Source organism: Heliangelus exortis, chromosome Z (genome assembly GCF_036169615.1).
Source record: "Heliangelus exortis chromosome Z, bHelExo1.hap1, whole genome shotgun sequence".
NCBI lineage: Eukaryota > Metazoa > Chordata > Aves > Apodiformes > Trochilidae > Heliangelus > Heliangelus exortis.
The window spans coordinates 25,727,030-25,754,818 of NC_092454.1; the positions used below are offsets into that span (position 1 = coordinate 25,727,030).

Consider the following 27,789-nt stretch of genomic DNA (forward strand, 5'->3'; position numbering starts at 1 on the left):
CAGCACTCCTGAAGCAGGGAGCTAGGCCGGCACAGTGAACGGAAAAGAAGCAGACCCCAGACCGCCAGAGTGAGGCTTGCCCAGCACTCCGTGGCTGGACTCCAGCGGGGCGTGTAACCCTCAGTAGGAGGGCAGCTCCCCGTTATTTGCTCAGACCACTCACTCACAGCGTCGCCGTGGCTTCTGTCGGCGGGAAGATGGGCCGAGCTGGAGGCAGCATGATGGCGTGGGCAAGAGGAGAGCCGAAGGGCTTCGCTGCCTCCTCCGCGCTCCGAGCCCGGGCGAGCAGCGCGGCTCCCGAGGAGTCCCGGACGCGGCGGGGGGCGGGGCTCCAGCTGGACCGCACAGACCGCTCTGGCCTCTGGCCGCCGCACTCCGGTCCCCAACCCGCCCCCGCGGGGTCGCGCCTGGGCTCGGCGGAAGGTGGATGGTAGGCCGGGGCGGCGCGACGGGGCTGCCTGTGCCCGCCCCCGCCGCGGCATTGTGCTGCCGCTCGCACTTTGCAGAGGCGGCGGGAGTGGGAATCCCGGGCGCCCCGGGCAGCATCGGCTCCTCCGCAGTCGGACGCGTGATGGCGGCAGCCGCCGTGGCGGAGGTGAGCAGCGCCGGGAGCAGCAGCAGCGACACCTCCAGCACGGGCGAGGAGGAGAGGATGAGGCGCCTCTTCCAGACCTGCGACGGCGATGGGGACGGCTTCATCAGCAGGTAGCGACGGCGGGAGGAGGTTCTTTGCGCCGCTGCGGAGCCGTCCCGTCCTTCCCCCCGTCCCCGGCCGCACCATGGAGCGGCTTCTCAACTTCACGGCGAGTTTGAATAGTTGGCGGAGAGCAGCCCCCGCCGCCGCCAGGCCGGACCCTCCGGGCCGCCGCGGGGGTGGCAGCCGCCCTGAGGCTCCTGCCGCTGGCGGCGCCGGACCCCGGGGGCCGCGCCTCTCCCCGGTCCGCTGGTCCCGTGGCACGGCGCTGACAGCCCAGTCCTAGCCCGCCGGGGCCGGAGCCGGTGGAGCGCAGCTGGATGCAGCCCCCAAAGGGGCCGAGGGATGTGAGAGCAGGACTCTGGCTGCGCATCAGCGCGGAGAGCTTTTAGGTAGTGGAGGAGAGGGTGGACGAGTACCCCCGAGAGGACTTCCACCTCCAGCAGGTCGGGAAGATCACTCCTCGCCGGGGTAGGGTTTTGTCACCTGCACTAGGCAGGTGATTTTTGCAAGTAAGCAACTAGCGCTTTTCAGAGGTTATCTGAGAGAAAATTCGTGCTTATCTCACGAGTCGTCCGATTTTACTTTTTCGATTGCTTTGATCAATATCCTTCTTAAACTATTTCATTTAAATTCCTCTGCCTGCTCCCCAGTTAGTTTTGGGGTTGTGACTTAGGGTGATAGATTTTAAGGGGAAAGTGGTGAGTCTGTACATTTGCAGTAGATAATTGAAATAATCCATAATGAAATGTTGACTATTTTGGCAGTGTTTTGGTCAGGATCGGGTCTTATTGGAAGGATATTTCTGAAACCAGCCACCATAATAATAAAAAAAAAATACTGAGTTTCTAAATGTGAGAGCTGCCAGAGGTGGTGGGAACTTGCATTTTTAAAATGACACCTGTGCTAGCTGCAGTTAGTAAGTGCCTCTAGAGAGCTGAATCAGAGTGAGGGAATTTCCAGGTCTGTCATCTAATGTGAATTCTTAGAATATGACCCACATAGCAAAAAGGCTGTGTGAACTTCAGTCCCTGCTGCTCTTTGAAGCCGGCAAGTTGTTGAAAATTTTTAACAGCCAATAGTCTCTTTAAAAATACAGTTTACGTGCCATGATATTTCTTATCTAAACAGCTCCCTCAACGCTCTCTTTTTTCCCAGTCTAATGATTATTTGGATAGTTGTGGTTCTGAAATGTGTACTATGAAAATGTATGCTTTCCAAATAGTGTTAAAATTGTCTCTCTTCCCATGTTTGCTGTCTTCACAAAAATTATTCTGATGTCTGAAAACTTAGTATGTTCGCTAAAAGTGTTGCTGCTGCTTTTTTGCAATGAAAATTCAATAGACTTCTGCATGTTTATGGTTTAAAGACCTTACTGAGGGAATGCTAGTGTTGTAATGCTTCTTGTCGACAGCTGAGAGATGCTACCATGACCCAAGCCACATATTTCTGATTGACTTTTATGCATTGTCTGGATTTTTTTCCAGATTCACGTGGTGAATTTCAGAGAGGGCACTTCACAATGTTGCTTGAACCATGCTGTTCAAAGCTTTGAATACTACAGAACATGTATGAGAAGGCACATTTGATTTCAGTGGAACATGGAAATAAAGCCTAGAGGATAGTGGTTGAAAATGCTTTAGGAGATGCTGAGTTAATTGTTGAAGCTTGCAAATGCCTTGCTTGAGAAGGGAGTTGTGCCTTCAAGGCAGAACTGGTATGGCCTTGATCAGAGAACATAATGTTGTAAATTACTGCCTTCCCTTAAATTTCCATATTTGTCAGAAAGTAGTGAATGTGTATTTAACAAATGATCTCTGACAGGAGAGGGAGGCACTTAATTTTCTTGACTTCATTAGCCAGCCTGTGTAGTCAGTCTTGTAAATGGAATGTTTCTTTCTTTGTATAGGATCTCAGTTTACTTCGTGATTGATAGCAATGGCTTATGCAGGAGCAGACTTGCCCAGTGTTTTTTAAACATATTTGTAGTACTCACTGCCACAGTTTTACAGACATCTTTTCTGATACATTGACCCCCGGTGTGTCTGTTAAAAGTACAGCAACTGGGGTTTTATGGGTGTTGTTTACAATAGTCTTGGTATTTAGGTAATTACATATTTTTTTAATTGAATTAACTAAAATAAAGGAAAAAAAAAAAAAAAAGTTACATCTGCTTGCCATTTTGCGCTTACTGTTTCGCCTGGTTCTGCTTTTACTTTTTTCATGCAGGACACATTCTTGGTTTACCTGTTCCCTCTTGCCCTGCTTCCTTGGACTTGTTTGCCTCAGCTTATCCTTGAGGGCAACAGTTACTTTGTTGCTTTCCTTACAGCCCCAATGGAGATGGAAGGCAGTCTTCTCTACATTCCTGCACCTTTTACAGCATGCTTAACATTGACATACATGCCTGAGCATCTGTATAGAGAGCTGGAAACTGAGAAGCTAGCACTATAAAATCAACAGCTTCCTCTAAAGAATATAGCTGATCTGCAACCTTTTCAAGTTTGAATTTCTTTTTCAGAACTTACTTTCAATGCAGTGGGTCTGAAATTTGCAGTTTTACAGCTGTTAGTCCATGTGAGTTTTCTTAGTTTTCAAAATGAGTATTCCTTCTCTTCTACCTGCAGTGGTGAAACTTGGTCAGTCATTTGTTTGCATAATAAATGCATCAGTTTTCAAATAAAATTCCTTTCTTTCCAACTCCAAGGCTTCTCTGGAACTGAAGATCTGCAGCAAAGGCTGGCATTTGGTATGCATGTTTATTTAGTTCATACTGCATGGGGAAAAGAGCTATTTGCATTCCTAATGAAGTAATATGGTGTCTCAGCTGTGGAAATGCTTTGTTGTGCATCAAACTGTAAACCTCTTCTGATAATAACAAAGAAGTAAAGGCACAGATGGAGAGGAAAAGCATCTCCTGAGGTACTGATTAATTTTCAGGCTCTAAATACTTAGGATGATATCAAAATGATAAAACATAATTAAGTGTGTGCCATTGGTGGTTATAAGCCAGAAGAAGCTGAATGCTTTGGCATGAAATGCTAAGGCTGTGTCTCTGGACATTGCACACACTTGACATGTGCATACTGAAATTTTGCAGCATCTAGCTAGACAAAATACAAAGAAAGCACAAGATTTTTTTACTTGGTTTCTGCTGAAATGTCTTTCGCTGCTTTGGGATTAATATTGATTACTTAATTATTTTAATATTTTGTAAGTCCTTGGCATTCTTCTGATACATCTACAGTGAGAAGTAGCTTTACAAAAAACACCCCGAACAGCTGCAAAGCGATACATGACTAAGGCTGGTTTCTGAACATTTGAGATCTGCTGGAGCAGCCTTTCTGGGAGCAAAAGGCAGCCTTCAACACTGTTTCCAGCAGAACTTTGTTTTTGTAGATGTAGTTGTGTTGTGTTAACAAAAACCTGTTAACTGAAAAAAACCCATTGATTGCCTTAGTTTGTTTTGCTTTTTTAATCTGTCTGCTTTGAAGATGTTATAGTTAGATTCAGCTCCAGAAGGTTGGTGCATTGGGTAGGACAGCTGGTTTTTTTTGTTTGTTTGTTTTAAAGTGAGAGTATGCTTGGGTTTTGCCAGTAACAGGCTAGATTAACATCTTGTTTAGAAACTTAATTGCCTTATAGCTTTATTATATGTGGATTGTACTGAAGTTCCATTTAGCACATAAATAATGAATTTAATCTTTACTGCAGAAGATCTGGGTTTCCAGTTCATTCTATTCTAACACTTAAGAGTCTAAATAAGGTAACTTTGAATCTGCAGGATGCTTAAAAAAAATGAAGGTATGAGCTATCGAGGTAATATATGAAGAAAATATTAATTTCATTGTTAAATTACAAATGTGCTAAGTTTCTGATTTTAACTGTTATAAAGTAGGAAAAATTATAAAGTAGAAAGGTAAAGCTAGTGTTTAATTCAGGGGAAGAATCATCATCCCATTAGGAATTATGGAATGAAGTTCTGTTTGTAGTTTGTTTGAAAATATTTCCTTCAGTGTACATAGATTTTTTTTTTTTTTTTTTTTTTTTTTTTTTTTTTTATGCTGGGGTCAATGTTTTACAGTACATCTCTGTTAAAAGTAGAATAAGATGTTTTAAAACCCTTAAAGGTACTGCTTTTGTGTTGAGCTTATACAGCCTGTTAAAAGGACATGCTGAAAGACCATCTCCTTTAGGAGTCCTTCACAGAAGCAGTTAAAGGAAACTTGTTGGATTTAATCTGTTGTCTGACTGGTTTTAGTGGCACATAGCTTTGGGGACTCAAAACCTTTTCAAGGACAAGATAATGCTTTCCTTTTTAATGGGCTGCAGTAGCAGAGTGCTCACAGTGTTGTTGCTGAATGTATTTTGGCACCATACCCTCAGTGTTTCTGCATCTGGTGGCTGCATGCTGTTATAAAATAAAGTCTTCTAAAAAATACAAAGCATTTATCCACTTTGTTTCAAGGGAAGAGATTATTCTCCTGTGATCTCTGTTACTCTCCACCACAGACATGACCATTACATTTATTTCTGTTGTTGCTTTTGCTATTGTGCTTGAACATCTGTACCTAACATTTATACAGTTACCTGCTGAAGCACAAAAGGATTGACTAAATGAAAGGAAACAATTTAATGTGAGTTGACTGTGACCAGCCCAGTTATTGCCTTGGCTGTTGTTCAGTTGGTATTTGGAGCATATAGCATGCAAAATACATATGCTGTGCGATAGCAGGCTACTAATTCAGGCTGACATCCAGTTAAAATTTTTTGTATATAAATAAGTATTGTAGCTGTGAAAGAAACTGTGAACGCATTTGTTGCTATAATCTATGTTGCAAACTGCTGATCATTCATGTAAGTTCATTTATTAAGTTGGTTGAAGTAGATCCACTTACAGGATTCTTAATTTTTTAGATTTTTCTTTATTTTCTTGCGATTTTCTTTAAGTAAAATAAGTAATGCTGAGAAAAGTAAAAGCCCAAACTGACTGCCTGGGAATCTTCTTAAATAAATGGGTAGAGAGTGGCCTTATATTATAGATGGAGAATTTTGGAATAAAAATACTTTAGTTATTTGAAACATATGGTCCTTATGTAAGAAAAGGGATGTTTTACTCTTTATTGCCTGAATGTGGGCCAAACTTTTAATTGCTTGTAGTATGCTAGCACAGAATTTGTCCTGCTAGTTTTGACTTGCTTCAGGATACGCTTCAGGAGACTGTATATATGAAACAGAACTATGAGATTATTAAAGTGTGATTTCTGTGTTTAAAAAACATTAGTTTTCCCCTCAAACAATCTTAATGCTGTTCCTTTCTTCACTCAGTCCTTTAAAAATAGGTAACTGTTAAAGTGTTGTAATTACGATCATAATCTGACTTTTCTCCTTCCAGCTGTTTGAAGGGGATACAGTATATTTTAGGCTCTAGCACATGAAGCCACAAATCAGGTTCATACAAAGCATTGTCAGAGATCTTGTCCAAGTATCATACGCCTTCATATATAAATTGGATTGTAGTGACCTGAATGTCATAGAAGAGGAGTAAATGATGAGCTGAGAACTGCACTGTGCATTGTTGGAGTGGGAGTGGGAGGGAACTAGGAGGAAGCTACTTGTGTGGGGTAGATTGTAATGAACTAGTGAAGGATCCTGTAAATAGTTAAATCAAGCAAGTGTGTGTGTAATACTTAAAACAGCTATTCAATGAGAAATAAATGGATACTGAGTTCCAAATTCATCAATATGTTAGCTGTTACACTTTTACTAGAATTAAGGGAGGCATGGTTGCTAGCCTATCTCTCCTGTTAACTTTCAGTGTGCAGAGACACACCGTGTTGATGTTGAGGTGAAACATGCATCATTCTCCAGTGAGCTGACTGCAGTATGTAAAGACCTTCACCTGTGAAAAGAATATAACTACTGCATCGTCACGAGGTTCTCAAACTCCTCCTTTATGCTGTGCATTTCTGTGTTTAGCAACTCATAATTTCCCAGTGTTGGTTGGAGTTGTGAAGCTGAGTGCAAATGACTGTGTTGACAAGGAAGCAAGGCCTTTTTCCTCAAAGGCCTTCTCTACTTACCAAAGCAGTCTTGTGAGCAGTAAAAAACATGAGCAGGCTCTTCCTGTCTCTATGTTTTCCTTTTTTTTGACTTGTGGTTGTGCTCTGCTATGATTAAATTTTTTTCCTTTCATAGTGTCAGCACAAAGTAGAGGAGAAGTAGGCAAGAGGCACACACTTGTATGAATGTAGTAATGTGGACTTGGAGTGTGATGTTGAAATTATGCCTCTTGTGAAATAAGCCCAATATATACTCTTCGCAAAAATTTCCTGAACAAGTAACTTCCTAGCATCTCATTCACATATTCAGAAGTAACCTTCTGTAGACTTTTCTAACTTGGTAGTTTTCTCCAAATTTATACTAAACTCTCTTAAGTGCACAAGCATACACAGGTAGGTTTGTCAAAGATTTTATCAGCCTTTTGCTGTTAGGGGCATAAAATTTACATACTGTACATGCAGTTCTTCAGCCCTGTGGTGGTAAAACATGTTTTTTTACCCATAATGTGATCTTTTATGAGCCCATGCAGATACATTCAGTCAGAAAACCTGGAAATTTAATTTGGGGATGAGTTAGTATTCTGCAGGTAGGTCCTTTCTAGTCCCTGCAGCCTATTCTGAGCTGGCTGGAAGCAGCATCAGGAACAAAATGTGTAAGTAGAAGCTACTGTGAGTGTTCATATGTCGTTCAGTGTAGGCAATGATAAATCCATATATGCTACAAGGAGGAGATTTTAAAAGATCAACTCTGACAGAACAAGTGGAATTAAAAAAACCTGCCTTGAAGACCTGTGAAAAAGTAATATTGTTCTACTAATTTTGCAGCCACTGGGTTTTCAAATTTCAAAAGCATTTTGGTCCCAGTACTGCGAAGTCCTAAGTTTGGCCTCAAATCAGCTGTCTAACAGGAGAACATAATTTAAAAGTAGTATGCAACATGTCACGAAGAGGGGGACAAAACTTTACTTAGTCCTTGCATTCAGTTTGCCTTTTCATATTTCTAGGCTGCTCTTACCATAGAGTTGGAAATTTGTTAGACCCCAGACAAAGATTTTATTCTCACTTGAGATCTGGACTATTTGTCCTTGCTTTCTTTAACTCTCTGAATGCTTCATGCAACTTAGTTTAGGAATTAAAGAAAAAAAAAAAAATCATAGAATCGAAGAATGGTTGGGGTTGGGAGGGGCCTTATAGATCATCAAGATCCAACTCACCTATATGGGCAGGGACACCTATCACTAGACCAGATTGCACAAGGCCTCACAAGATGTTTTGGTGCCTGGTCTTTCTAGCAAATCCATTGTCCTAGGTTTATAGCAGAGTTCCCCTGGTGGCTGTTCTTGCAGTGTGTCTGGGACTACTTGAATTTCTCTCATTCATGTGTGATTGCTTCTTCTGCTTATGGCAGACAAGTTAACATTCTACTTAGCCACTGTTGGTCAAGTTTCTAAGGACCAACTTTCTAGATGTTTTCAGAATTTATTTGCCAAAACCTATAGTTGGAAATTAGTGGCTGTTTTGGGAAGCACTTGGATGGGAGAAGTGTTCTGCCAACTTGTGGTTAACTCCTATTTTTTGGTCTCCCATTGTTCTTCTAGGTCAAGGGTGCCAGGTGCAAGTATTTTGATAGCCATTGTTAATGGGTTTTAATTATAATTTAATTATTATCTATTCTTAGATAGCTGGGGTAGGGTAGTTAGTGTCTGGAATTGATTCAAGCAACAGGTCGTGCACGTTTTGGTGGGGAGCAAAGAGCTTCAGAAAATGCCTGGGCACCTTTCTGTCAAATATGACAACCCAGCACTTCATAATGCTCCTTATGAAGTGAACTGGAAAAATAGTGGAAGCTTCATAGGTTTTTGTAAGCTGAGGTATGCTGCCCATTGAGTTGTTCCACTGTGTGCAGTCATCGTGTTTTGCTCTGTCTGCACTAGAATTTATTTGGTCAGAGAACTGTCCTGACAACTGGCTTCATAGTAGCCATTCCCTTCCAGCATGGTAAGTTCATTGTATGACTGCATGACTTTTAGTGTTGGTATAAGACAGATTTAAGGAACTTGAGCCTGGGATTTAGTTGTTAACCCTCTCGTTGTGCCTGCTTGGTTTTTAAACACAGCTTACTCCAAATTATCTGAATTAAGAAACATCTCTAAGACTTAATTCATGACCATAAAAAATGGCATGTTTCAAGAGGTATAAGGCTACAGCCAAGGTTTCATTTAGACTCTTATTACCTCAGCTGGTAACTGAAGTAGATTAACAAAGCTAGTTTTGTGCCTAATTGTGTGTTGTCCGACAGATGGGCTTCAAGTGACATCTGCAGAAAAACAGTTACACTGTGATACTTGGCTTTTCAAATCTGCCTTACTTTTACAGAGAATGTTCACATGCATCTTTTAGAATGAATAGTACATATGTGGATTCATCCTAGCATAGTGACTTTTCACCTGCATGACCTTTTATGTTAGTAAATATAGCTGTAATGGGCTGTAATGTTAAATTGTAATTTATATATTTGATGTCTTCTCTTCTGAAAGTTTTTCTGCAGCAGCACTTTCTTATATTTAATAGCAAAAACAGTATTAATGTAATAGTGCTAGCTATTCAGTGAAATCTCATATGCAATTTTTAAGGGTGAGTAAGTAGTAACAAAGACCAGACTGCCTCGGAACAAAAACTATGCTCCTGGTAGTTCCAACCATGTGGTAGAGTGTGTAGGTTGAATTGATACTGTGTTTTAGCAATCTTGAAGCTAGTAAGCACAACAAAGGAAAGCATAGAATGGCAGAGATTCTATTGACAAGCTCTGCTTCTCTATTGATAAATGGACCTTTGTCTGCCTGCAGCAATTCTGTCTGCAGAGATGACAGCCTTAGCCAGAAAAGGACACACTATTCTCACAGGTTACAAGATGCAGTTTGTGTTAACAGTTTGGCATAGATGTTCAGCACCACTTAGGCTATTTGTAATGGGTAGGACGTGCATTTGCTGTGCTGTCTGTGGAACAGCAGTTCCTTTGACAGACTGGCACTCTTGTCCACATCTAGTATGAAATGGGGAGATGCAAATGTCACTGCAGGAGGCATTGGCAGCTGGAGAAACCCCCCTCCTGCTTTCTCAGAAGAAGGAGTGGTGATGTGGGCTGTGTGCCTGGAATAGGAGAAGTAGACGAGTGAGGACACACATGTGGACTAAAAGTTTATCTGTCTGAATTAGGAGTAAAGCAGACAAGGGTTGGGGGCTGGTTGACTGTTAACCCTGTCATTATCCTGCTGCTGCTGCTTAGCTTAATAGAACTGGGACAGATTACAAGTTAGTTATGAACGGACGGAACAGGGGTTGGGACATGCAAGCCAAAAAATTAACCGAGCAAAGGATTTCAAGTGTAACAAAGTATCCCGGATTTTGGAAACAGTAACACGAAAACCAGCTGAACGGTGCCCAAGAGAGGGAGCCCGTGAGCTGTTGATGGCTGAGGCTGAGAAACTTGCTCTGTTTTTCCTTTTTATTTTATTTTTATTTTTTAAAACACTGAGAACAGAAAATATAGCGAAAAGGTCTGGTAACAAATACCTTGGGAAAAAGGGAGAAGAAAGGAGTTAGGGAGTACTTGGATTTATTTCAGCTCATTGTACTTGAAAATCTCAATGTAAGATTCTCAGACCTAGCTTCCAGGTTTTTTTCCTGAGAACTTCCAAAAGACAGAAGTTAACAGAAAATTGGGAAAGATAAAATATTCTTCTTTTCTTTAAAGTTTTCTGTAATATTTTTCTTTTTTTACCCAGTTTGTTGATGGATGGATTTATGTGAAGTTTGTGTATTGGTCAATGTGATGACCTGTCACTTGGAGGTCTGTGGATACAGGACTTGCCCTAGATCCTGTGTCACAAAAGTAAAGATGTGTTTGCCTGTCCTGGTGCATAAAGTGTGTGAAGTTAGGTAAACAGCAAGGCAGTCTAATTATAGGGTAAAACAAAGAATAGTTTGGCACTGAAGAAATTGGTGCTATTAATGGCCTAGTGCCAAAAACTGTTCCCTTTGTTATGATGCATTTTCTGCTGGTTTAACTGCCTGATAAAACAGCCCCAGTGGAGGCAGATGTGGTGAGACAGGTGGGAGAGTCATTGCTTTTGACAGCAGCAAGCTGACTACTGTGTCCCAGATTCTTGCTGGTTTGCATGGAGCAGTAGAAATCAGAGCAAAGGCATCTGGAGACAGACAGCTTTGGGAAGCTAGAATGCTGGACAGGAAAGAGGATACGAAAAGTAGTTTCACAGCAGAAAGCTCCTTCTCATCTGGGAAGAAGTTGATTGGCAGGACAGAAAAGAAGGACAGAGTTCATTTGCCAGAAATCTTTGGTTGGCAGAAGGAAATGAGTTACTTCTTGGAGGCTTTTGTTAAACCTAGGTCTAAAAGACTGGTGAAGAAATAGATCATTGTTATTGTAACCAACATGTCCCTAAAACCTGTACTTTTTTTTTTTTTTTTCTTTCTTTTCTTTTCTAAGAATGTTTTTCCACTGAAAGAGCAAACTGGGGCTTGCCACAACAAAAAAGATTCTAATCATGTTAAAATATTACAAATCTAACTTGCCCTGTAACTCTTATCTACTTTAATTCTGTAGTTTGTTTCTGGGTTTGGTTTTGGTTTTCTGTTTTTGTTTTTTTTCTGGAAACCATCTGTCCCATGTAGTCTTCTGTGGTTTGGCTTTGTTTTTTCTAGTGCTTATCAGCTTAAGGTGAGCATCAGTGATTTGTCAGTAAGACAGTGGCTAATAAAATAGTTCTGTAACAGTGTGGCAAGTGTTCATATGTGAGACTTTCACCTCCAAGTAGCTTCAAATGCCCAACCTTTTGAACTCTGTAAAATTCCTGCTTTCAAATATAGGTGAGAATTCGTTTGAAATGCATTTAGAGGAGTTGAGTAGGTTCTCCAACATTGAGACTTCTATGTCTCCTGTGTCTGTCACCAGAAAAATGGAAGCAGATTTTGTAGTAATTAGCAAGATGTCAGTTAACACAGAGTAAAGAACAACTAAGTTTAAGAACAGATGAATTAGAATTAGGTACATCTTTCTGCCAAAGTTAAGTGTTCATCTTTATTGAGTGTGTGAGTCCTGACTTTTATAATCCTCATTTTTAAAAGCTGAATCAAAATCAGTGGATGGATTATCATATTAATAGTGTTATTTTCAATTAAAAAGGGGATTTTTTTGTTTTTTTGTTGTTAAATAGTAGGGCTGTACCTGCAGCAGAAATCTTGTGGTGTCATAATCATAACTTGTGGAATTTTATGTTCATGAGTATTTTATTTCTTTTAAATTTCAGAATGCTTTTGAGACGACATTTTTTTAAAGCAATTAGACGTTTTCGTTGACATTAGTTGTGCATCTCACCATGTAGATATTTACATGAACTTTTGCAGATCTATGTGGGAATGTTTGTAGGAAACTGAAAATGTTCTTTATAATATCAAAATCCTTTTGATAACATTTGTGAATGGAGATTAGGAAAACTCTTGTAATTTCAGATTGCATGATGCACTCCAGGTAAAGGAAATCTGTTTTCAGTAGGGCTTGTAGTCCTGCTAAAGTAGTCTCCACTGTATTGTTTTTTATAATTCACTACATCTTTCCTTCATCCTTCTGTATGTTGCCTCAGGCAGTTTCCTCGGGCTGCAGATGCTACAGACGGTATTCATTTGCCATTTGCATATCGTTTAGGATCCAGATACGGATTTGGAGATGTCCCACCTGGGTTTTGTGGAGGTGTAGCTTGCAGATGAGGCAGCGAGTGCTGTGTGAGGCGCCGGTGCCACCGCCTCCTCTCACCCTCAGCCTGGCAAAGCGGCTCCTCTGAGGCTGGGGCAGCAAACTCCGCCCTCAACACCCCCGCCAGAATCGCTTTACCCTCCTTCTCCTGGCAGTAACTTCCAAATTAGCACCTCTCCGAGGAGTCCCTCCATCAGGGGTGCTGTAGCTCCAAGAGAACGTGTCACAGGAGAACACGTCTAGGTGGAGCTTAATTTTATCTGTAAGAATCCGCACTATTTGCCAGCTGTAATTTCTTTGCTACAACTTTGTGACATTGGTTTGTATTGTTGTCTCAATTTTTAAAAACCGAGATTATTTGCTGAGATTATTTATTCATTTATTCACCGATTCAAAGCTAAGAGAAAAACTGACCAAAATTTTAGCTGTACTTGTATTTGGTCTATACAATGCAAATTAATTCTCCTATAATAAAATTTTCTTGTGATAAGCAATTTTAATTTATTTGGGTTTTTTTTTCCTAAAATATGTAATCATGTATATATGTAATTATTTATTATTATTACATTCCAGTTTTATTGTAAGCATTTCTGCCAAAAGTCTGTTGTGGCAGCTCTGGAATTCCCTCATGGAAAAGACTTACAGAGCTCCACCCACTGTACAACTTATTTCTGTAAGATAGAGGGACCTTGGATTTGATAATGAATTACGTTAGATAAACTGTTCATGCAAGAGCTCTGGTTATGTATCCTGTTTTCATAGAAACCTTCTGAATGATGTTCAGGTAGTAAGTAATGTGATGTTCAGTAGTGAAGTAATATTAATATTAATTAAATATGCTAATAATTTGCATAATAGTAATATTTTTACACATTTCCTTTACCTTCCTTTTACAAAAGGTTTTGCCCAACATAAAAATAAGCAAGACTTAAAAGAAATTGTCTCATTTTAATACTGCTTGTGGTATGAAGCAGGGTGGTAGTATTATGCATTATGACTCAAAAAGTATTTTAAGAAAAGCATGGCAGGAAAGAAATATTGAAGTGTAAGAGTGCTGAAGTATTGGTAATTTTTTTTAACTTTTGAAATCACAGAATGTGGCACCAAGAACTTTCTGATAGTGTAGAGCAGCATTTGCTTCAGATCTGACTGAATTGAGTTACCCACATTTTGTTTTGAATGTGGTTAGGTGCTATTTGGCAAATGTGTGTCTGTCATCCTTCAGTTGCTGGTGAACCTGTTTCAAGATTTTGTTTTATTCTCTCTCACAGTGTCTTGTCCTCTCTAAAATGAGACGGGGCTAGATGGGAGAGGAACAGGAGAAGAGGATGAAAGAAGGTCTTTTTGCTCTCCCTCTTTTTTGACTTCTGAGTCTCTCTGAGTAACAGCAGGCTGAGTCTATCAGCTTTGTCTCCTGCTGCTAAGGAAAACTGTCAGCGCCCAGAAATGAGCTGAACTCCCTTCATTTCATGCTAAAGAAAATTATTTCATCTGGGTTTACAGCTGCAAAGTTGTGTTTGCCTGAGGACAGCAGTGTTTTGGGTTTTTTTGTTAAGTGGTTTACATTTTGGAAAAAAGACAGAATGGCAATATCTTCAAAAAAATCTTCCCTTTTTTTGAGGGGCTGGTTTAGTCTCTGGTGAAGCAAATGATGGAGGAATTTCCATGAAGCTATGTGTCCTCCACTGCTGAGAATATCAGGTGTTTGGCTGATGGTCTGCTTCATATGGTTTTCCTCTTCAGATTTGTGTTGTTCAGTGGCAAAAGGAATTTTCTTGGCCTGTCCAGACTAAAATAAAGATTTAAGAAGTCATTGTTCCAGTCAGAGGATAATATTTTAAATTCTTACTGTTGCCTCTTCAGAAGATACTGTGAAGATCAACAGTAGGATTCATCTCAGCCTTGTGTCAGTCTCTGCTAGTGGAAGTGTTAATAATGAAATTCCTTCTTGAAAATAGAGGTTAACACTTAAAGAAAAGTATTCCCTTTATTTCCATAGTCTTTCTGTGCTGGAATTTCTTTCCAACCTCATAGTTCCTTTGTTAGATTAGCAAAAAAATAGTTTAAATGTCTGTGCATTTATGCATTTACAAACTAGAGAAAGTTAATATTCCTTTTCCAATGAACTAAACTATTTGTTTTTTTCTGTTCCCACTTCTCCCATCTTTCTTCTTCTTCCATCCTTCCCCTGCCCCTATCTTCCCTCTAAAAATATCCTCAGGAATGACTTGCTGATGGTGTGCCGCCAGCTGAATATGGAGGACTCTGTCACAGAGATCATGCACCAGCTGGGAGCAGATGAAAATGGAAAAATTTCCTTCCAGGATTTTAGTCTGTGCCGCATGGAACTGGTACGAGAAATCAGGAAGGAGGAAGTGAAGCTTTCTGTGAAATTGGATGACTCTTGTAAAAAGAAAAAATTGAAGGATAGGATAGCTTCCTGGCCAACTAGCAGCAATAACAGTTTAGGTAGGTATGACTTTTAAATGTCCTATTTGTGTAATTTAACAAAAGATGAACTCTGAGAGTTTTGTTACCAATTTTACTGGCACCAGGATTCCCCCTTAAAGGAATACATGACCCTGGTTTGGTTTTATTTTATTTTTTTAAAATACTTTTTTAACAGGTGTGCCTACACTAGGTAGCCCAGTAGTTTTTCTTTGCATGTCTCCTAGATTAAGTCAGGAATATTTTTTACAGTCAGCTATACTTCATGTATCTTCCTGGAGAGCCTTCTTACATGTGTTCTGGATCTGCATGAAACTGACCTGTTTTTCAGAGCCCAGGTCTCTCTGACCACATGGAAGGTGTCTGTGTGTTATGTTGCAATACAGCAATTGCAATACACAGTTCAATCACAATACCAATGTAATTCTCTAGTATGTGCTCACTATGATGACAGAAGGCACTGCCAGTCTCACTGGGAAGACATCATGCATGGCTTGAAAGCAGTTAAAGCCCATTAATCTCTTTTAAATTCCTTTGTTACCTGTTACATTTTGTAGTCTTTTTGGAAGGCTGAACCACATATACACCTTCCCCATAATAGTGTGGTGAACTCAGGGAGACATTCAGACTGAATAAATTCAGGGAGAAACACAAAACCAGTTGATTCACTGATTTGTTGACAACTGTTTACCTAAAGCAAAAACCTCAGGTCAGGTCCATTTGGTGTTGAGATCAAGTCAGCTTCTTTGCGACAGCTGTGATCAGCCCCAGCCTGCATCATTCCTTGAGCTTCAGGGGAAAAACCTTGGGCCATGTCCTCCGAGCTGCCTTCTATGGTAGAAATTTATTGGTCAGTCACACCTGACTTTATTTTATCCCTAGTCAATTTCCAAGAGTGTAAAACTAAGTAGGTGTTTGGTTTGGGGTTTTTTTTGTGTGTGTGTGGTATTTTGGATTTATTTATATGGGGAGGCAGAGGTGTGAGTTTAGCAATGTTTTCTGTCTTCTAGTAGCTTTGTGGATGTTTTGATCTAGTTGTGCCAGGCATTCAATTTTTCCTTGTTTGCTTTGAATCCTAGGAGAGTTCCTTATCTTTTTGCTTTTTAGATTGACTGCACCTCTTTCACCATCCCATCATCTCATGTTTATTAACTTTTCTTCCTGGCTTCTCAGCATGGCAAGTCTGTTTCATAGCTCTGCTTATTCTCCATCTATTACTGCTTCATCATCAGATATTGTTACAGATTTATAACATATATTGTTATATTTTGTGGTTACCATTTCCTTAGTTTATCCTTGCATATATGTTACTGAACTGAAAGATTATTAGCTTGGCAGTTTCTATGCCCATTACTCTTTCAGTATCTATATCCAGTCTTCATAATCCTTGGCACCAATTGTATTTCCATCCCATGAATCTCTTTCAGGTGCTGTATCAGACAACAGCTGAAAACCAAAATATGCCTAATATACATATATATATATTTTATCTGGATTAAGGATGGCATGCATTCTCACATAATTATCTTCTGCATCTGCTGGCTTTTTTTTCAATGCTGCTACTATTGTATTTTCCTTCAAAACAGAAAACTACTTCTGCCCTCAGAATGTTGTACAAAGTTTCCCTGTTTGCTGACCCTATTTCTGGCAACTTGGACTTTAAATCTTTCTCAGACAAAACAGTCTAATAATTATTGTTTCTAATAATCAAGGATAGCAGATAGGTCCTAAGCTTTACTGATGGAAGGTGTATATTAGTCTCAAAGTGTATCCCACAAAGAAACCTTATTAATTGCTGCCAAAAAATATCAGTAGATGAACATTCAAATTTGTTAATGTAAACAACTCAATCCTTACTCTTTCCTATTTTCCAATTTCTGTTAGTTTTCCAATAGTAATTGAATGCACTTTTGAAGTTGGTGAGTTTGTACTTCTTTTCATTTTTTAATTTTTTTTTTTTTTTCAAAAAATGAGTCTGTAACACATTTGCATTTCCTGCCTTGGTATTTTGCTCTGTGCTGATTATTTCACTGTATTGTGTTTTTAAGCCTGTAAGGAATTAATGGGGTTTATATTTGTCTTGCCTTGATTCTTGCAGATTCTGTAAATCTTTTCAGTAATTAGAGAACATGCTCCACCATGCAAATTAAAATAGAATGGGAAGAAATAACAGTAAATATCATGTATACTGGTTTATATTTGTAAGAGAAAATCATTGTGGCAGTACTATTCAGGATGTTTTGCAAATCTTTTTTTAAAAAGAAAACATAACTGTAATTTATTTAAACTGCACAGAGTATTAACATAATGAGAGGTGAGGAACTGTAGTTGCAGTCAATCTTGAATTATGATCTGCATATGTTTTCATGCCTTTCATGTGTCTGAAGGCTCATACAGATAGCCATTAGTGATCAAGTTGTTGACTGTTGTATTGTTTGCTATTGCTTTCCAAAAATTAAGACATGAGAACTCATCATGTGCAAATCAAAAAATATTGTAGACATGTTTTTTGTTTTTGTTTTTTTTTTCAGAAAAAGAACACTTTTGAATAAAGGTTATTTTCAAAGGTAATTCTTAGGGCCTTCCTTGAGACTAATTTCTACATAATGTGTCAACTGCTTATATTCCTGTTGCCATGTATGCATGTGGGGTGCATAAATTGCAACACTTCAAGAATCATATGATTGTTCCTGAGTAGCAGGGGTCCTGGTGATCTGAAGTAAAGGAATCCAGTCTGAGCCATGGATGTTTTTCACTATGAATTTATATGCAGTTGTGCAGACATTACCAGTCAGACAGTATTTTTGGGCAGGCATTTCTTAACCAAACGTTAAAATGCATGTGCCCATATCTAAAGAAATTATTATATTTGTTAACTTTAATTTTTTCATTATAAAGAAATTAAATAGGAAAAAAAAGTCCTAAGAAATAGTTGCATCTAAGTGACTATTGAGTTTTTTCACCCCATCATTTTTTATCACTCATAAGGTTATTCTAATAATTTTGCCCAACTTTGCCCAACTAATGCTTCTGCTCCTGTATTCCCAGGTGGGATGCAGAAGTAAGGAAACTGGTTGGCTGTTTTGGTCAAGGTGCAGCACTCTGGTTTATCAGTATCGTGTATATATCTATATCTATATATTAGTAGCCATATATGTGCTCAGTAAGCATCCGTATCTTGACAAAAAATAAATCTTTTCTTCAAATGCATGAAGAACATTTTTGAAGTTACTGTAATGTTGCTTTTTTCTGCTTGCATATCAGCAACTCAAACCTGTTATACTTTATTGTAGTTCTTACACTACACTGCTAATGTCAATTAGAGCTTTAGCAATGCTTTGCAAGTAGTAACCAGAAATAGTTCTGTAAGTGAAATGGAATGTGAACTCTGTTAATGATCTTCTGACATGGTTTAAAATACTGTAAAAAATAAAATGACTTTTGAAAGTGTTGCTAGAATCTTGCAGTGAGCATGTGCTACCAGACTCTTTAACGTATCCTTTCAGTAGGAAGTACAGGAAAAATGTCAGTGACTGATTAGCCCTGTGGGTCGTGTTTCCAGTTTTGGAGCCTAAAAGCCACGGTGGGCACAATAAATCTGTATGAGTCATCTAGTGAGTAATGGAGGTGGATTGGGTGGTGAATGAGAACCTATAGTACAGCAGAACAACACCTCTGATGATTTAAGGCAGGAATTTGTGGCTTCTGTTGGGTTTTCAATTTTATGTATTTTTATATTTTTTATAGAACAGCTAGAATTAGAATTTTTTATGTTTGTCATAATTTGAACAGGAGGAGCTAAAGAAAAAAGGCTTTCAGACCTGAGAGGGGCAGAAGACAAAGGGAGGGGTCTGTTCCCTCCTGTTTCCTGCCCATAAAGTTCGGGAAGCCCAGGCAGCTCCTCCCTTTTTCTTTCCGCTCGCTCCTGGCTGCGCTGCTGCTCCCCTGCGCTTCTTTACCACCAGCACGACACCTGCTCGTCAGAGCCCCTATCTATCGGGTTGTGTATAGAGATATTTGTGTATATTTGTATTCTTTGTTACTTTATTATCCCTTAGGTTATTACCTTTCCCCTCTATTAGTAAATCTGTACCCAGTTGTTTTGAGTTTCCAACTTAAAGTCTCCAGTCTTTATTCCCCTTCAGTCTTCCCTTTGCTAGGGGGGGAGGGGGTGTAGAGAGGAATTCTGCCCTTAGTTTTGTGGTCTGCCCAAACTGCTAGGCTGTGACAATATTACATGTTTTAAAAAGTAATTGGCAAATGGCCATTTTTTCCCATGATAAAGAATAGTGGTTTTCTAGTACCAATTGGTTTTGAGGATTATCAAGAAGTGGTACTATTAGTAAATTCTTCCTTTTGGCAGGGGAATGGTTTCCAGTCCCACCCAATGCTCCCCAGCTCTGAAAGTTGTGTGTACTTATTAATCTGATTTAATATTCTAGATAAATAGTTACGAATACCAGAGTCCACAAGCAGTCTTTGGCTGTAGGTTAGTATTTAGTAATTAATTCATAGTAAGCTTCCCCCTTCTATTTACTAAAAATAAGTCCCTTGAAAAATTGACGTGATATTTTATTTACATTGTGGATCAAAAATGAGAATTAATCAAAGGAATGGTTGAAATGCAGCCTCAAATTAAGCTTGTGGATAAACATGAGAGGCAGGCCAGCTGAGGCTTAAAAATCATTACTTTTGCTTTTCATTAATTCTATGTTTGATCATACTGGAAATAAATTTCTTTCGAGAAACTAATGCATTGATTTATTTATGCTATATTTAATTAAAACTAGAGGCTGCATGTTGTCTCAAAGGTCTGCTGCAGGCTTTCTTGACATTTATGAACAAAGTTTTACCTTAGGTTTGTTAGACTGAAGAAGCTGTGAATATCTGCCAGATTACATATGAACTGTAAGTGGTTTAATTTATTACTTCTAAACACTCTTCTAGTACCACAAGCTGTGCAAAGCAGCAGAATACAGGTAATTAACTTTTTTTTTTTTTTTTTTTTTTTTTTTTGAGATATTAAGAGTGATAATTTCTATGAGTACCAGAACAAATGAACCTGGATTTCCAAGGGGGTTTTGGAGTCATGAGTAGCACAATGTCTTTTGTTGTATGAGGAGCAAACATATTGGTTTTGCTTTTTTTTTTTTTTTCCTTCCCTACTGTGTCTAATCAAGGTTGAGCGTTGCATCACATTGCATTGTTTGTCTCAGCAGGAGCACTAGCAGAGTCTGTCACCTATGTGCCTGACATAGAACTCACAGGAATTTGTTACATTTGGGACCTTGACACCACTATCAAATGTCTTGGAAATTATCAAACGGTGTAAAAGATTGGAGGAAAGGGAAAAGACAGACCAGCAGGCAGAACATGCCTATAGGGCATGTGCATACCTACAGGGGAATGCAGATTATTTTATTGACTAAGAGTACTGAGCCTCAAGGAACACCATCATCATCGTCACACATTTCCATGTGGACGCTGAGCCATTGATCACAACTCTTTGGGTGTGACCACCCAGCCAGTTCCTTATCCATTAAATTCTTATTGTTCCAGTTTAGAGATCAGAATGTTGTGCAGGACAGTATCAAATGCTTTGCATATGTCCATGTAGGTGACATCTTTTGCTCTGCCTTTGTCCATCGAGGCTGTGACCCCATCATGAAACTTTGACTGTCTGCTTCATGGTTTTCTTCTTGGTATGCTCATTTTTTCTATCTGTCCTAATTTTCAGATAGGCATTCAGTTTGTTTTTCTTAAGATTTTAGGTAGCTTTTGGAGTTTGTAAAAATCTGTTTAGAAAAATATGCCATAGAGTACAAAAAAAAAAAAAATTAAAACCGAAAAGCCTGAAGAGTTGTTAGCATTACTTTAGCAAGTGGGAGAGCTGGTTAAGTTTCAAATTGTTATAATTTCTTTGAATGTACATTTAAGTATTTCTCTGATTTACTCTACATTCATATCTCTAGTGAGTGTACTATACAGTTATACCCTGGCAGCACACAATTCCTGAATTCCAAATGTACCATTGTATGAGGTTCTGAGGACACTTCAGTGAACTTGTTTTGGTATGATTAGAAGAAACATACCAATAGAAAGAAAAATAGTTATAATTTTAGTTCAGAGACAGAGAGGAGATGAATCGTGAGCTGGCTGTACTTAGTATAAATACTACGCTTACAATGTGCACGTAAAGCTGTGCATGAGCCTTCAATACATGAGCCAGCTCTTTCAGTCAAGTCTTGACTTCTCTTTACTTTTGTTGTTTGCCATATTTTCATGCCAAAACCATAATGCTCGATTAGATCATTTATCTGATACTAATCAGATATTTTAGTGATCCTTCTAATGATATGAAGCATGTGCATTGTATTGTATATTGCTAGTACTAGTAAAAGTGTATACAAGTCAGCTCATATTCTTTCAAAGTATGTTTGCTTGTCTTGGCAAAGTGTTCTAGAAGTTTTGTTACTTAAGAGATTTAGAAAACAGTAAATCTAAAATAAAATTGCCAGAAGTGTCATATGCAATGTTTTTTAACATTTAAAAGGCTCCTCTTTTTTAGATTGATTGATTTGATGCAATTTTCATCTCAGATCTAATTTAATGAAGCAGCTTTCTCCCATGGAGTAAGCTGCGTAGTCAGGAGGGGATATAGCTGTGGCTTCCCTTGGAGCTTTTTATTGTCCCTTCTAGTCCTAATGAGACAAGCACTGAAATAACATAAGCAAACACAGTATCTTCTGTGGAATGTTCGTCAGATCAGATAAGGATATGGTGGGAGCAAAAAAGACCTATATAGTAAGCCCACAGACCCATGTATTAGAGATTCATCATTTCCTATAAGTTTTTGTCCCATAGCAAATCATTACCTCTAGGTGACTGGAGAATAGTTGCAGAAAGTTCTGATGAAAACTTTCTCTAGGACTGAGTACTGAGTTGGGAATGCATTTTAAAACTATGCTTCTGCGGATTTTTTTTCCAAAAAAATATCTTTTATTCTGAATTTCCCTACAACTTTTAATGGATGTTTAGCAGACAGTATTCTGTATTTTAAACAAATATTCTTGCCCATCTGTGCATGCAAGCTTCAATTATAATCATCACTCTGTTACCATGCCACATCATTCATATTGTTTGTTGTCTGATCACATCATTTTTTGTCTGATGCAAAATAATAAATAGTTTTTAAAGTGTGTTTACTATTAAATAGAAAAGAGTTACTCTAGCTGAGAGGCTTCAGGCATTTACCAGGTGATAAATCTTGGACAGTGATGCTAGAAGCTTTGGTCTTTGATTCCTGTGTGGGAGTGTGTCCCTGATGTGCCCAGAGCCTTTTGTGGTTATCTTGTGGTTTTAAGTAGGTTCCATTCCAGAAATAAAAGAGGTCTTCCAGGAGGCTTATGTGAATAAAAGCACTATCCAGCAAAAATATCACAGGCAGCAGGATGTGAGAAGACAGTTGTTTTCTAATGTGTTTGAGAGAACGTTGGTGTTACAGAGACTGGTGGTGTTATGTGGAAAGTAACGGACACAGTTTCAATAAGCTCTAAATATGACTTTATAATTTTCACTTCTCTAGTCAGGTTGGCTTCATATAAAGTTCATCTCCTTTGGGGAAAAGCTTATCTTCAGTTGTTTTGACTTATTGTACTTCATGCATTTTTTGAGCAATAAGAGCTCTCTTCTAAATTTTCCTTAAAGTGCATTAATATTTGTAATTTTTGCGTCAGCTTATGTTAGCTGCATGTCTCAAAGATTTATTTTTCATTCTTCTTGATTTCTTCCTCTCCCCACCACTTTTTATAGCTGGGCCTACTCTTTCACATCTGTTTTCAGTGGAAAACAGTGGAGCTGTCTGGTTTACCTTAGAAAACTGCGGAGTCACTGGTTGTCTAACTATAAATCCTGTTTATGCTTACTTTGTTACCTGGTGTGTGAAATGGGATGATAGATGGACTGTATCTCCAGGAATTGTTGTATGCATCTAGTAAGGCATGGAGAAAATGTTTTAAAACAATTATGCATGTTCTGATTACAAAACATGGATGACTGAAATAGATTTTGAGAGCAGAGGCTAACACCAAATAGAGAAGACCTAACTCTGCCCACTTAGCTGTAAAATCTTAATGTTCTAGAATGAAATTTCTCCCAGAAGCTGGTAGTTAGGCCCAGTGCACATGTAAATTGCATTCTGTGCTAAATGCCTAAGCTATGTAAATAAGTTCAAGTAAATGAATGTTACTGATGCTTCATAAGAAGCAGTGATCAGGCTTCAGATCTCTGCTGTTAAGACTCTCATTGTGTGAGGTGTAGCTTTGTGACATAGAGGCTGCTTGTGCTCACACTAGCTTAGTGTCAACAGTCTATATGTTTGCCATCCATAAGCCAGAATCATTTGAGAAGCTCGTGCAGGACTAGGCTTACAGTACCTCACTTTTCCTGATATCCCACATCCTTTCAGCAACATATACATCTTCAGCATTGATCTTTATGGGTTATATTTCCTACTTCCCTACACTTTGAGCAAAGATGGAATCACGTGATTCTTGGTCTGTCAGCTTAGTCTGGTAAGGTCACCTTTACCAAACAAAAAACCTGGCTGTATGGGTAGACTTGTTACGGTAGGCATCTGCCTCTCTGTTGCAAAGCACAAGCCTTCAAGGTAGAAGTTTAACTGTTAGTAGAGAAGATGAAATGCCATTTTCTTTCAGATCAGAATGGTGGAATGACACCACAACACACACCTCTGTGCTGTTACTAGTATCTTTGCAACTGATAAAGGAAAATTAAGCTAGTATGAAGTTTCAGTGCAAATGGGCAAGGTAGCCTACCATAATGATATTTGTCATTAATGTATTGTAATTGTGTAATTGATTATAACGTATAATTGATTAAAATTATTTCAGTCAGCTTTGGTACAATTCACCAACACATGATTTGTCTGTTATCATGGAATCTTGTATGTGCATGTGTCATCAAACTAAACTACCCTTTGTTTTTCTTAAATGGGGTATCATAAGTCAGAGTTTAAATAATTGTAAGCTGCAAGGAAGTGAGAGCTGAGGCTAATTTAAGTGCACAGGGAAACCTGCAAAAGCCAAAATCTTTAAATAAAAGTCTTCAGACAAGATTAAGGTTGCTCTCCTGTGACTGACCTGACTTCTGCTAGTGGGTTGATATATACTCTACTCACTTAGTGTATAAAAGGCTAGAAACAAAAAGTTTCTGTTGACTGAACGTTTGCTACAACATGAAATACAGATTAAGACAGGAAAGGGGTAGTAGTACTAGGAAGGCAATCAGAAGCTCTGATGTTGCAGATTTAGAGAAGTCTGATGTATACATTCAGCCCTAAAAAACTAAACTAAACAATCTTATATTATTTAGCCGATACAAATGTTGCACTACTTTTTTTTTTTTCTGTTTGGTAATTGTCATAACTAATTTTCTGGCATGCTTATACATGAGTATTTAAATAACAATGATTTTGTTTCATTTAATGCAGAAATTTAATGTTTCATATGATTGTTAAGTGTAGAGCTACAGGGAAAACTGCTGTGGCACGTATGTAGTTCTGTAAAGGCTGATTGCTAACCACAGATTTAGGAACTATCTATTTCTAGTTATCAAGTCAGCAATCAGCTTTTGGTGTGTCATGATACCCAGAGATGACTTCTTTCTGATTGCTATTGTAAGAGCAAGTTTTGTATATTAACTACAGCAATGTACAAGCATCGTATGTTTATCCCTGACTTTTCATTTACAACCTGTAGAATCCTGAAAAGAATATTTGTCTCAAAACAGCCTCCCTGACAAAATGGACATTGCACCCGGGTGGAGGCCTCATTTGATAGCCATCTGGACTCTGTTCTCTCAAGGAGAGACCCTCATTTGTGCCCTATTCTCACAAGAGCAGTCCCTCCTTCAGTGGCCATCCCCATCAGCTGAACACTGTCCTTGCAAGGGGAGCTCTGTCTGATGCCACCCTGACAGGCAGGACACTGTCCTTATTCCCTAAGGGACAGGGGCAGGCAAGCTGTGCCCTGCAGAGGCAGAGTGACATCTTGTGTGTGCCCCGGGTAGAGACACGGGAGAGGGCACATGCACAGAAATCAGGGTTATTGCTGTGTCATCCCATCTGGACGGGCCCAAGTGAACACCTGGCTGTGCAAGATATGCCAAAGCCCCCCCCCCCCCCGAAAAGGTGGGGTCAGGTGGCATAAAGAGGCACACTCAAAATGCTGGATGCACACCCGCCATCCAAGGACCACAACTTCCTACCAAGATCCAAGGGTGGTGATAGCTTTCCTATCTCTTCTTTATCTCTTTCTTCTGTCTGTCTCTGTTTCTGTTATCTCTTGCACGTGAGAGTAACATAGTTTCTAACTGTGTTAGGTTTTACGCCCTGTTGCTTTGTTAAGTTTTGTTAGTTGTAACCTGTTGCTTTGACAACTTCCTTAAGTTTTGCTAAATTGTAATCTATTGCTTTGAAAGTACCATCATTCATAATTCTGCTAGTTGTAATCAGACATGCTTTATAATCTTACTCGCTTTTAAGTAAAGTTGTGTTTTATACAAACCTCCTGGGTAGTAACCACCCTCCTGAGTACTGTGCAGAGAACTTAATCTTGCTGAATGGGTTGTTAGAAGAGATTAATTAGAGGAGGAGGAGGATTGGGCCCAGCTGCACCTGGGCTCCTCTCTGAAGGAGTTTAGAAAGCAAGGGGGTCCAGTCTGAGTCCCCCTGGGTCAATCCCCACTCTGGGGAACCCTACCCATGCCCACTCCATGGGTCATGGTACTTGGTTTGGCCCCCACCCCTGTGGAGCTGTGCTCACCTTGTGAGAGGTGACAGTGCTGCACCCACCTTCTGGGGTGTGACACAAATGAAGTCTCAGTTTTGGCAACTCCAGAATTTCCCTGGAAAGCTAAGACTTGAAAGGTGCATGATACAGGAGGATAGCATCTAAACATCTAGTTTTGGAATCTGTTAGGAAAATAGTGGGCAAATTTAGAGGTGTGGGGTTTTTTAAGCTAAGCCCAAAATAAAATACTGGAAAGGCCATCTTTTTTAACATCCATCTCTCCTTACATTTTTGGTAACTGTATTTTAAATTACAGAGTACGGAGTTGAGCTTGTAAGAAAACTCAGGTAAAAAAAGAGGCATAATAGAGTCATAAAAACTCCATCTTTCCTGTATCCATCTGTGACTGACAGTTGACTTCTGAGCCAACTGTGTGTTGTAAGTGCTTCCAATTGAATAGCAGGTGGTGCAGTCTGTAAAGGCCATTTGGGTCTTCATCAAAGCAAAATTGAATCAATGTGAAAGCCCTTTTGCAGAACATTGTTGGAGTAATAGAAATTTAGTGCATCTTCTCTGTTGAAATATGTGCCATATTTAGCTCTGTAAAAAGAAGAGTATTTACATGATGTAACCACCTCTCAATTTTGTAGCTGTGCTTGTGCAGATAGAATTGTTTCACGTGTTCTTGTAAAGCCTGGGAGATGGCAGAACTGATTCCCTGGCTCCAGAGTTATTTCTGCTGCTTCAGCTCTGTGGGTTACCATTTTTTTTTTAATTATTTTTTCCCTTGTATGGTGTACTGTAGCCTCAAGAGGGCAGCGATACCTAACACTGTGCTTAATCACTGGTCACTGTACATGACACCCAGTGTAAAATATTTTTGATAGCCCTGTCTTAGTTCAGCTGTGTTGAAGGACATGCAGCACGTAGATAGATTAAATACGGTGGTACATGATCTTGATGGTGTATATGTAATTGAATTTATCTTTGTTACCTGGACCTGTGGTAATGAATCATGGTAATTATATTAATATAAAATGTTGTTATTTTTTATTTTGTGTTATTTTCTACCTCCATGTTTAAAGACTAGCATATTCTCAGTGCTTTCCTTCTGGCTGGTTTTCCATTGGCACTTTTGAAACATCTCCTTTCCTGGCAAGGGAGAGACAGTCTCTTAGTGGTTCATTATATAGTTTATTGTTTTTCCCTGACATTGTACTGAATAAGTAATAACCACTGATTGGTAAGCTCTCAGAATGCTAATGAATGTTTGAGAGAGAGATCTAGCTCATAAGAACGAAAAGCTTTCAAACTAATAGGATGTTGTTACAGACAATTACTTATGGTTTGATAATTGCATGGTGGATTCAGAGTTTTGGTCTAGTCTGTAGCTCTGAATTCTGTTTGGATTCTTCTGTTATCTTAGGCTGTGTGCTTAGACAAGCCATTTAATTGTTTTTAATCTTCATCATGCTACATATTGAAATTTTACAGGGCTGACCAAGATTATTAAATAATCTAGTGTCTACCATGGAATGTTTTGACATAGGCAATTATTGAGCCTAAAACATAACAGGAATTTAAAAGGGGTGGGACAGTAGTATTGGAAGGAGCAGCACCCAGAGATTAAATACTTACTGATAAGTTAAGAGAAGTTTCTTAAGTTTGTTTTAGGATTTGAACAAGTCTGTGGCAGTAGGGAATGGGCAGGATTGTACATGGAGGAAGAGCAAGCTTACAGCTTCATGATACAGAAGCCTTCTCTTCAGCATTCAGAGGTTGCTACTGGCTGCATGATCATGTTCTTGCATTGATTTGTAATTCAACACCTTGTGATTGATGGGTCTCTGAAATAAGCAATCTTGAGGTAATTAGAAAGGTAGTGCTAACATAAGAAGTAATGAACAGCTAAGATTCACGTGTTTTGTTGGTATTCTGTAAACAAAAATTGAATTATGTTTTGTTCCTTAATCAGTGCTCACTTGGTAACTGACAATCTTTCAG

The 27,789-nt window shown here is 39.1% G+C and overlaps 1 protein-coding gene across 3 annotated transcripts in view; it reads left to right on the forward strand.

Moving 5' to 3' along the window:
- The first annotated feature begins 412 nt into the window (after positions 1-412).
- Positions 413-27,789, forward strand: part of MCC (MCC regulator of WNT signaling pathway) — a 185,795-nt gene continuing 158,418 nt past the window's right edge. For 2 of the 3 annotated variants that reach the window (XM_071731178.1, XM_071731179.1), the window contains exons 1-2: positions 413-705; positions 14,748-14,995. In XM_071731178.1, coding sequence (XP_071587279.1) covers positions 428-705; positions 14,748-14,995 — 526 coding nt within the window. In that variant the 5' untranslated portion in view covers positions 413-427. The remainder of the gene's footprint in view (positions 706-14,747; positions 14,996-27,789) is intronic. The other variant, XM_071731180.1, reaches the window with a different exon arrangement.